Raw genomic sequence first — 11920 nt, 5'->3', positions numbered from 1 at the left:
ATCTCCGTTTGTGTTTTGCAGAATGTGTGAAGCTTCAGAGATACACTATGGTACCAAAAAGCTACGTACACCTAAAGATTTTTTAAAAAGCAATACAAACAACAAATAATATAACATTTTGAGTTCAAATTTGTTCTCTAATAACGCGTCATTACACCTTTAGCTTTTTTTAACGTCTAGTAGACGGTTTGTATAGTTTTCATACAGGTTTCTCACGACGTCTGCATCAGTTTCATTCCAAATTTCATGCACTTTTTCTTCTAAATTTTCCCAATAAACTGTCTGTTTTCGTAATCGTTGCTTCAAATCGCCCATAAATTTTCAATAGGATTCAGACCTGGACTGTATGCTGGCCATTCCAGTACCTTCCAATCGTTTTCTTGGATGAAATTGCCGATAATCTTCAATTTATGCACAGGAGCATTATCTTGTTGAAAAATAATGTCCAGGAAATGCCTTTTTTCTTCGTAAATTTTCAAAAGCTCCAAATAACCGACAACGTTTAGCAACATTCTGCCAGAACGAGAACGGCTTCTTGAGCATTTTGATTCACCATTTTGAACAAAAACAGTTGCTTTTCATCAAACTGACCTTTTTTGCAGCATTTCTTGAAAAAACTCCAATTTTTTGAGAATTCGTCTAACTGTACCGCTGGAAATTGTCTCATAGCGAGAGAAAGCGTTATGAGCCACTCAAATGCGTTTCAGTTAGGTTTTGGGATCTTTCAAAACATCGGCAACTAATTTTTTTTCTGATTTTTTTAGGCAATTTAGGGGGTCTTCAGCTTGATTTTTGGTCCTCAAAACTGTTGTTTTTTAAGTAACGTATTTTAGACCATGAAAATCTGACATCTCGTAGCGTAACAACTTGGCAAACGGCATAAGAAGAAAGCCGTTTAATCCTCTTTTCTGTTTAAGCGGAGAAAGTGAGAATGAAATTTGTCTTGAAAATTCTAAATTTCTCACATTTTTTCACGCCTTAGCGCAAATCATGCTTATGAAGCACGAATCATGCTTTGAAAGCAGAAACCATGCTGTATGTAGCTTTTTGGTACCATACTGTATCTCTCAAGTGCTTTTCACCCACCGTTTTTTGTAACCATGCCTTTTGAACCATTTTCGGTTCTTGAACGTGGTATTCATTTGATTTTCAGTTGTTGGTTTTGGCGCTTCTGTCTGGTTTTCTTTCAAATTGTTAGCCAATGGGCAGTTTCAATCAACAAAGTACATTTTTTCTATGTTCATTCTTTCCTGATCAAGTGCATTTGCTCGTTGGGCTTGAAAAGTTTTTTGTCATTGCATATATTCTAGTGAACCTCAAACATCCGCTCTACGAATTCCAATCTGAAGAGGTTTTCCGTTAATTTTGCAAAGGTTTTTTAATCTTCACTTACCATTTTGTCAGGTTGGGTTGTTCTGGGTTCAATCTTTTTGTAATTTTTTTAGGGCTTGTAGGAGTTGTCGATTCATGCTCTTCATGAATTTCTTAGTCTCTGCCAGCTGCAAATCAAAACTGACACAATTGGACAAATACTTGTTTCCAAAACAATGGTGCTGGTGTTCGTAAACTTAGTGCTTCGTGCTGTAAGGTTGTCTACATATGAAAAGAGAAAAAGTTTCGTCTATTATGGGACTCCAATATGCAATAACATTGTTTCAATGTCGCTTTGGTTTCCATCAGCTCGCTGTTGAAATCGTACTGAAACTCCAAGCATGTTTGCGAGTCTATCTGCTCCGGATACAAGCTTGTCGTTCAGGGTCATTTTTTGCTGTGCTTCATCTTTGCAAATTAAATTTATGATGTCTCATTTGTTTGGAATGAAAATTGTTTAAAATTCCTGTTCTTTGTTCATATTGACATTCGGCTTATCCTTTGCATGACTTTGGAGAATATTTCAATGGTATTAAAAAACTCGCAATACTATGTTTATGATTTCGCTTCAAATAGCGAGGTCCTGCTTTCCACCATATAGAAAAATTTTTGCTGAGCTCATTTTGTTTGTGGAGGCAGTAACCGCAAAATAGAGCGTTATGGCGCACTAAATATTGTTCAAATGTAGTCCATTTATACTTGGAGAAATTCGCACTAAGTTTTGGCAGTGGTATTTGGTAAACTGTGACTGCTAGCATGAGATGAAAATCGTCTCGTCTTTTGAGAATTGCGACCAGCAAATGTAATTCGTTGTTCTTTTGAAGTGCTTGAGGTGGTTTTCTTGTCTCGCATGGTCGTTTCGCTGCTACATTAACTGGGGTAAGTTTATAATCTCTATAACTCAATTTTGTTTTAAGCAACGCTGTTTAAGCAACAACGTTTACTTTACAAGCTTCTGTTAATTAGGTTGAAAATTTTTTGATTTTGTTCTTTTTGTTCCTTTCGCGACAGGTTGCTTCCAGGTCCAAACTGTGTAGCTTTGCACTCGGTGTTTGTCGCTGTGTAGAAAGAGAGGCGAAACATAAAAAATTATGTCAACCTACTGTCTATTCATGTTGTAGTGTCGCTAATTTCTCTGAGTACGAAAGAGTGTTCGTTGCCGCGATGTGTAACTTGTTCGTTGTTTCCTGATCTTCTTCTTGCTGCTGTTCTCGAACACTTTTTGCTTGCAACTTGTATCTTTGCATTGGTTGATATGGTATTACTCACTTGAATGGCTTGGTTTTCCATTTTATTGCTGCTGATTGTGTTGACAGCTTTGTGATTGTGGTGGCTTTGCTACCATGATACGTTGAGTGTTTATGTGTTTCAAACATACCACTAACTCTTTGATCGAATACTGCTGGTTCATGTCCTTTTTATTCGTAATACAATCTAATTGCACCTGACTTTTTCCTTTGGAAAACTTTTTTCTTTGCCTCTGTCAATTTGATGGTGCTGCTCGAAGTTTAATATAGATTGAGCTGTTGAAGAATCTGGAATCTTCTCGGTTAATATAGAGATGGTGTGATTTGTAGTTCTCAGGTGGTCAGCGTTAATATCGAGTGGTCTTTAAATAAAGAGTTTTTCATATAAACTTGTGACAATGACTTTGGGATTCCAATATCCTTGCCTTAGTTCTTCTACGGCCTTCTTTTTTTAGTCCTGCTTTACAAATAAAGCTTGGGATTGTTGCCTTTTTATTCCAATTGAAAGGCCTTGAATGTAGTAGTTTCATAACAAGATGTGTTTCTCCAACCATGAAACTGAAACCGTTGAGCCCATTTGCGCCTTTTCTCGGGTCTACCTTAAGTTTCTGGAGACCCATTTTCAGAAGCGATGCAACTTATGGCGCATAGTATGGTAATGGAATTTGCCAAGATGCGGAAAATGTTCGTTAGTTTGTTGCAGCAATGTTGTAAAACTGTGAATCCCTCTTCCTGTTTTTTGTTTTTCGGGTCGTTTCAATGATTCATTGGCGGGCTGTCCGATGTCAAAATTTTTGGCGGTGTTTTTGTTGGAAAAGGTTAGTGTTTTGAAATTGTTTTGTAGTTGAAACTTTTTTTCTTTTTAATGTTGTTCAGTTGGTGTGTTGTTGTCGATACTGTTGTGGCCAACTATCCAAGTTCCTTTTGTCAAGTTTGTTGCTATGGGTGTCCTGGTGTCCCATTGCGGAAAAGATTCTTGGGATCTTTTCAACAATTGCCCCCCCTTTGGTACCTAGTAGAGAATCGCCACCCCTTTTGTGCTATACTTTACCACAATATTACTTGGCCTACACTTTAGATAGCCGAATATTAGTTTAAGCGCAATTGCGGACCGCTGTTCATGGCCATGCCTCTCATGCGCTGTGGGATGTAATCCGGAAATCGCGGGTCGGTTATCGCGGCGAAGCCGCGACGCGCGCGAAGCGCGCCCACCGACCCGCCAGTCGGAAATTCTTTTCGCTTTGTATTCCGGTTCGGCTAATTGCTATACCACGGTGTATTTTATTCTATTCAATTTAATAGTATGTGCATGCGTGGAAAGTTATTAGTCGTCTCTGATTGGTTAATAAATAGCTCGCTTAAATTCTATTCAAGAATAGCCCCCCTTTTGCAAAAGGGGGGGCAATTGTTGAAAAGATCCGATTCTTGTTTGTTGCCAAAACGGAAGTGCTCTGTTGAGAAGTATGACTGAATTAGTTTTTGTTTGTTATCAATCTGGTTGCAGGTGTAGAGGATTCTGCTGATGTTTTCTTGATGTTGATCCTGTTAGAGTTGCGAATTCAATTGATAAATTGTTTTTTCCTGAATTTGAACACGTTTTTGATACCTTTTCAGGGACAATTCTTGTTACACTTCCCCTCGTCCCCCGTGTATTTGCCTTATGAACACGTGATTGCTTCGCTTTGTTGGCATTGTTGCCAAGTAGGCAGGTTTCAGGCTTGGTGTTTATTTTTTGTAAAAGTACTTTGTCGGTGTGCGACTTTGTTCCGTTAAGGGGATACTTGGCGTTTTGGGATCTGATTCCTGTGTTTTGTCTTTGTTCTGATCCTTTTCGTGAGTTCTTCCAAAATCGAGATTGGTTAGGGGATTTCCACCAAAAAAAAACAGCACAGGTTCTTCATTTACAGATAATATTGTCTAATGGTGACTGTGGTGCTGCCATCGGAAGTCAGAGAACCAAACTAATCATCCTTCTTCACTGACGTCAATACTGGCTATGCCGCAAAATTGTTAGCGTTATAGTTCCTATTTGCACGATAAGACTGGACTTCCCTTTGCCCTGTGTTTTTCCCCGACAATGGTTTGCATTTTTCTTCAGATTACTGTTTTTTTAAAATTTCTTTTGCTGCAGTGAAAAAATTAACCATTTCAGGACCTTTATTTGTACAAAGAACTCTATATTATGACTTGGTTTGGACGAAATTTTCAGTTCTGATTATTGCACGTGGCCCTGGCACACTCACCCGTGTTGGCGTCCCCTTGTTGTCCATCAATCAATCGGCATGTTTTCATTGTAACCTTGTGGTGATGATAATTCAATGATGTATCATTGTAACTTGATAAAAATTAATTTATTCAATTGATCATTTTATGTTTGTTGTAAGAAAGCCTCATTATAACTTCAAAAACTTCATAAAAATATAATAGCCGCACATTGGTTTTCTGATTTCAAATAAAATTTTATAAATCAAATTATAACGTGGATGATGCCTTTGGAAATTATTTCCACAGGAAAAAAAACTATTTTGATTTTTTTTAAATTGATGTTTGTTTTCATTTCTTGTTTTTCCATTTTGTTGCTTCATACATTGGGATAAATAATGTTTTTCGGCTGCAAGAGTAACTGATAATTCGACGAGTACATTCTTGATGAAAAATTACTTAATCTCGTTTCAAACGGTTTCTCGCATTATAAAATTTGGACTCAGGCTTTTGAGAAAATAGGGAAAAATAGTGTATTTTTCCACTAGTTGGACTGCATGCAATTTTTTTTGTAGAAAAGCTATCAAGGTATGTTGTTCTTTTTTTTGTAAAGTAAGCAATTTTTGTAAAGTAAGCAATTTTTGTAAAGTAAACAAACGGGATATTCTAGCTCGACAAGATAAAAATAGATGCCGTTAACAAATATGATGCTTCGTTTAACATAATTTCGAGGCCTACCCGGGTCGAGGTTTTGTCAAAAATAATGTAAGATTAGCGGTGAATAGCGGTGAAAAAAAAAACTTTTTTCACCGCAAAGTGCCCGCATCTTTTAGCGTTGAATGCGCTGAAAGCGGTGAATTTTTATAAGAATTGCAGTGAATTTTGCGTTGAAAAATTTTTTTTCACCGCATTCACCGGAATTCTTACAAAAAAGAAACTGCCGTACAAGGGTTCGAACCTCAACCTCATGCGTGTCACCAACTTCGTAATCCACTGCGCCATCTGTCACTTACCTCAATAATATTTCCTGTGAATATAAGATAAGCGTTGAAATTAGCGCGGTGAATATTTGTAAGATTTGCGATTTTAGCGGTGAAAAATTTTTTTTCACCGCATTCTGCTGGTAGCGGTGAAAATTTTTTTTTCGCCACATTCTGCTGGTAGCGGTGAAAAATTTTTTTCACCGCATCCTGCTTGTAGCGGTGAAAAATTTTCTTTCACCGCTTAAGCGCTGAAAAAAAAACTTTTCGCCGCTTAAAAGTTTTTTTCACCGCATTCATCGCATTAAACGCAAATCTTACACTTTTACTTAAATTCACCGCAAATCTTACATCTTTTAGCGATTTTTAGCGGTGACACCTCGACCCGGGTAATAATTTTTTTCTAATTTTCTTTTACCATTTATTAATCCGTAAACAATGTTAAGGAATTCGAGTGGCCGTTCACAGCAAACACGTTCGTCCAATTATGGAAACTCAAAGTATCGCTGCCCCGGTGGGTGAAGCTACTTTCCTCGAGATAACAGCGCAGCAACTTGAGCGTCTTGGGGGAAGGTACGGAACCTGTGCCAAAACATGGCCAGAGTCTCTAAACCTCACGAATAGTATCTCAAAATGGAGTTACACACTGGAGGCGTGTCTGAGAATTTGTATGACTGTGAAAATGGCAAAGGCTTGTGGATGTATTGACTCCTATGATTATGATTTCAGTTCAGATCCTACGGTAGAGCGTTTTCCCAAAATATGCTCGCCGACAAATGCTAGTGACGTTGCATGTCGGAATGAGGTCTACGAAGCCTATGATAATGGAAGCTCCACATGTCCCTGCGAAATCCCATGTGCTATTACGGACTACTATTACACGCCCTCGAGGATCTGTTTCTTTGTGCTATAATTTAGACCAGGTCTTAATACGTACATGCATCTCTAAGAAATTAATGTAATGCACTACAATGACGAAATCAGCACTAAGCAATGACTGTAATATCAACTCGTGTCCAAGAAATTTTACAAAATTATAATAGATGAGGTGTATCTAGCGTGGAAAAGCTCGAAGCTCGGGTCGGGTTCCCAGTGAATCCCATCGATGGATCATAGATATTTCACGAAGAAATAAAAACATAATAATTTAAACGAAAATTTCGAATCACTCAAAAATGACCGACTATATTATCGGCGCATGAATTAACGTACCCTTGAATTATTTTATTCCCTGTCATTCAAATAAACAAATAGCAATATTTATAGTAGCCACAGCAGCCTTAAGACAGGGGATATTAGGGCATATCAAAGGTGTGCAGTTGCATGCTCCCAGTAAATCCCATTTGATTTGATTGATTGATTGATATTCGTGATATTCCAGAACCCTATTAACGGTGGCCAAGAACCCGGCCCAGAACTCCGTTAACGGTGGTTAATAAGGGGGTCTCAAACCCAGAAATTAATTACTTTAAAGTGAATTTAGTTATCTGAATGCATGTTTGTCAGACTTTTTGTAGCTTGCTAACGAAACTGAATGCTACCTGGCAACGAAGGAATCAGAAAGCACCATTTTTTGACGCTTTTTTGACCAATTTGGACGTATTTCTTATCTATTTTTTTTTGACGTTTTTCGGGATTTTTTGATGTTTTTCCGACCAATTTTGACGTTTTTTGGGATTCTTTTTGGAGTTCATCCGACCAATTTTGACGTATTTCCTACCAACTTTTTGACGTTTTTCCGACCAATTTTGACGTTTTCCGACCTATTTTTGACGTTTTTTGAGTTTTTTTTTATTTTTTTTTCGACCAATTTTGACGTTTTTGCTACCTTTTTTTTGACGTTTTTAGAGATTTTTTTTGGCGTTTATCCTACCAATTTTGACGTTTTTCCTATCTATTTTTCACATTTTTTGTTTTTTTTTGTGTTTCTCCCACCAATTTCGACCTTTTTTCCTACCATTTTTGATGGATTTTTTTATGACCTACCGAAATTCCATCGGTGGATTTTCTATGAGGCCGTGAAAATCAGAGCTTTCCCATCGATGGATTTTCTATGACACAGTAAATTCCCATCGATGGATTTTCTATGATCAGTGAAAATCAGAGTTTTCCCATCGACGGATTTTCTATCAACAGAGAAAAAGCAGTAATGAAACATCGATGACCCATCGATGGACTTTTTTTAAATTTATATGATCCATCGATGGGATTCACTGGGAGCCCAACCCGAGAAACTAACTCACTGCAACTTTCTTACATACTTTTGCGTTGATTGCGATGAAAGTGTTAAAGTTGCATCTATATTTCAGGATTTTCAAAAAAATTCATACTTTTCATCTAAATCTAGAGGTCTCTCGGATAATTGTGCGCTTTTTTTTGGACAGTCATATAAAAGAATCCTTTACAAAAAACCTCTTGCTGAATCAATTTCTGTGGAATAAAATAAAACTTTACCGAATGTCAATTTGCCTTCAAACTACTGTCGTAATGATCATAGAGCAAAAACAACAGATCCAGTTTCTAGATCAGCTTGGCCTTCGAATGCTTACAGCTCCTATCTAGCGTCAAAACTTGTCAAAACGAGGTCTCGCAGAGTTCAGTCATTTTTCATAGAACAAATAAACAATACTGACAAAGAGATCCAACAGATCATTAAGGAGAATTTTGTCCGTCTTGAAATATCTTTCAACTCATTACAATTTCGGAAAGTAACGGAAGAACCATCATACACTCTCACAGATCTCGTGAGCGACTTCGGAGGAAACATCAGTTTATGGCTTGGATGGAGTATTTTTGCTATTTTTGAGATAATGATATTCGTGATGCACACTTTGGAGGCGTTGTACGTGAAATATTTATCTCTGCATAAGGGTGTTCCTCAAACTGCCTTCGTCCGTTAAGATAAAAATTTCGAGTGAAATGTAAATAACTTCCTGCTTTCAACGGAAAGGAGAAATGAACAAATGAAAAACTTTGAGTTTGCACCCATTTGAACTCAGCATTTAATTTGATAAATTTATAAATTGGATACTTGCATTTACATAACTATTAACTTGGCTTAAATCTATATCATTATGTTGAATTATTGGCCTGTAGACATAAGCGATCTATTCATGTTCCCTAAAGTTTATTGTGCCCCAACTTACAAATTATAGATTCAGTTATATAGCACGTCACTATGTACAAAATGTACAAAATAGCACATGCGTCCGGTGAGGGGGGGGGGGTAGGTGTAATCGTTTAATGTTAATTAAGGGGGGGGGGGGGGGTGGTGGAGCAGATTAGATCAACATAACAAGTTCCGTGAACCAGATAGAACACTCACTTAACAACTTGGGATCTAAAATGTCAGAACTTTGAGAGACATCTGAGCTGATTGGTTACTTCTACGTGAATTTACAAGCAAAAGGAAGGAGAGATTGATGGATTATTGGGGAACAGAAAAGTTTTAAACCTTGCATCATCCCATTGTTGCACTCAACTTTTTTGTTCGCAATATGATAGAACTAACTAATTTTGTTTATGATAGAACTAACGACTATTATCAAACATCACAGATTAAGCATATGTTTCCCCGAGTTTATTTACAAGGTTCCAACTTATACACGAGTCATATTCAATTAGCGGAGCCACTATCATTTGCTGTTATGTTTTCTTGTTCAATATTTCCATGCCAAAAATGGAATCATTTAAATTTTACAGGCGCCTAGATATTTTTTACGACTCTGACATGCTCTTCGCTTTTTCAAAAGTTTTTTTTTGGAAATGAAGCAGAATAAAGTTTCTTTCGCTTTCTGGTTTTTCTGGTTAATTTTTACGCGTTAGGCATAAAAACTATCGAAATTACTTTGTCCGTGTATGACTCTCCTACCTTGAGAATTGATCTTAACTAGCCAATTCAATCAATTTTGTGGAAACTCCTCTGATTGAATTTCAATGTAGCTCACTTTATTTTTTCCTAATGTCTGCTCACAAAACCTTTTGAATTATTTTTCTTTTCGAATTAAAACTGTTAAGTGTGCCAGAGAATATATTCGAGAAGCAACTATTGTAACGGCTGCTCTCCTATCAAAGTCAAGGAAAACTTTACACCGCCCACTTCGTTTCAGCGGTTTCAAATCTGTCCGGATATTGTGTTTTTGCAGTTAACTTTTGTGAATTGTATTATCCGCTATACTCTAGAATGCCGTTGCATTACTTGATATTCAATAATGTCAAATAACTGCTTGTTCAGCTTTGCTGTTATAACAAACTTGTTTCTCTCAGAATAATAAAATAATTCAAATTGAAACGATCAAACTTTGCTTGAGTGTTGGTTAATAACGCAAGTTATAAATCGAACTTAGGAATTCTATTTCCAACAGATTGTGGCTTTGTAAATTGGCTATACTTCTACAAAGTTTCAGCTTTCTGTTACAAAGATTACAGAAAAGTGGTGAGTTACTCTAACTATAACTGAGCAAGAATAATAATTTCCTAACTTTAATGTTAGCAAGTCTCTCTATTGGTTTCAATAAGACCAGTTTCGGACTAGAGTAGGCTTCGTTAAAGCCAGTAAGAGCAACTGACTAAGTGCTTTGCACAAAGTTTCTCTTACTTAGGAACTTCTTTTCACAAGTCAAAGTAAAATTAACACTGTACAATCACTAATATGATCTACAGAAACAAGAGACGATAACAAGTAATTTACTGCTCAAGAAAGTGTGCTTCAATACGCACTGTTTGTCAGTTTAATATAACCAAAATTGCAAATAGATTGTAGCTTCGATAGAATGTAGCATTAAATTTCGCTTGTCACGCTATTCTAGATTTAAGGCTCGAAATGACATTGAAGCACTCTTCAATTTGGTAATTGAGTTAATAAGCTCAGCCGCCACATCGCTCGCCTTGTTTTCCATCGCGAAAACATCTTTTCCAGGTAGTTTTGGGGCGAGCTTCACTACTGGTTTCTTGTACACTCCGTCGTTCGTGCGAACAATCGCTGATCGAATCACACCATCAGACCCATCGATGATCTCCGTGACTCGAACTAGTTTGTAATATCCACGCTTATCGCTGTCTTCGATCAACCAAACTAGATCGCCTTCTTTAAGGGTTTCGTTCGACGTAGATCGCCATTTTTGTCGATTATTCAGAGTTGGCAGATATCCTTTCCGAAATCTGTCCCATATGAGATTTGCATAGGCTAGAGTTTGTCAAAAGAGCTTTCGATGATACACAAACTCTTCTGCGCATGGTAGGTAGGGTAAGCAAACGTTCTTGTTGTCAAGCAAGAAGTGATTGGGAGTCAATGTCTCTAAGTCATTAACGTCTGAACTGACCGGATTCAAAGGTCTTGCGTTCAATGTCTGCTCAACAATACACATCGTTGTTGAAAGAACGTCCTCGGTGACTGATCTGTTCCCTAACACTGCATAAATTGCTTTCTTGCAACTTCTCACCAACCTCTCCCATACTCCTCCAAAGTGAGGTGCTGCGGTTGGGTTGAATGTCCATCTGATTCCTCGTTGAATTAGATGTTCTTCGATCCCTTCTTTGTTCCATGCTGCAATATACTCCGCAAACTCTCTTTCAGCTCCAAAAAAGTTTGTCCCGTTGTCACTGATGATCATATTCGGTTTGCCTCTTCGAGCAATAAATCTCATTATTGCATTGAGACAACTATCAGTGTCCAACTTGGGTACCACTTCTATGTGCACCGCTCTCATAGTCAGACAAGTAAAGAGACAACACCACCGCTTTTCAATTCTTCTCCCAATCTTCACATTGAAAGAGGGCCAAAGTAGTCAACTCCAACATTTGTAAAAGCTGTTGAAGCATCTAACCGTTCTTCGGGTAGATCGACCATTACTGGTGCTATCGTTTGTGCTCTGCCCTTTCTGCAGTTAACGCACTTGTTCTTGATTGATCTTAAGGCGTTCCTTATGCTTTTGATCCACATCTTCTGATGAACAATGTTTCTTACATGCTCAGTGCCCTCGTGTTGATTGTCCTTGTGCTCGTTACGCAAGAATGATTCCACAACATGGTGTTTCCAATGTAACAATATTGGATGCTTTGCATTGAAGTCCAATTGACTTTTGCCTATGCTGCCTTTGGCTCGAATAAGTCCCTCCTCAT

General features: G+C 37.6%; 1 protein-coding gene across 1 annotated transcript; it reads left to right on the top strand.

The window, feature by feature from the left end:
- The first annotated feature begins 6287 nt into the window (after positions 1-6287).
- On the top strand, positions 6288-6713 carry LOC142355712 (epithelial sodium channel subunit beta-like). The gene has a single exon (XM_075407789.1). It carries the CDS (start codon positions 6288-6290, stop codon positions 6711-6713), a length of 426 nt encoding a protein of 141 aa, XP_075263904.1.
- The last annotated feature ends 5207 nt before the right edge of the window (positions 6714-11920 follow it).

This window comes from Convolutriloba macropyga, unplaced genomic scaffold (genome assembly GCF_964194025.1).
Source record: "Convolutriloba macropyga unplaced genomic scaffold, txConMacr16.3 SCAFFOLD_2781, whole genome shotgun sequence".
Lineage (NCBI taxonomy): Eukaryota > Metazoa > Xenacoelomorpha > Acoela > Convolutidae > Convolutriloba > Convolutriloba macropyga.
Note: the sequence above shows the minus strand (reverse complement) of the source record. Positions and strands in the feature narration are given on the sequence as shown.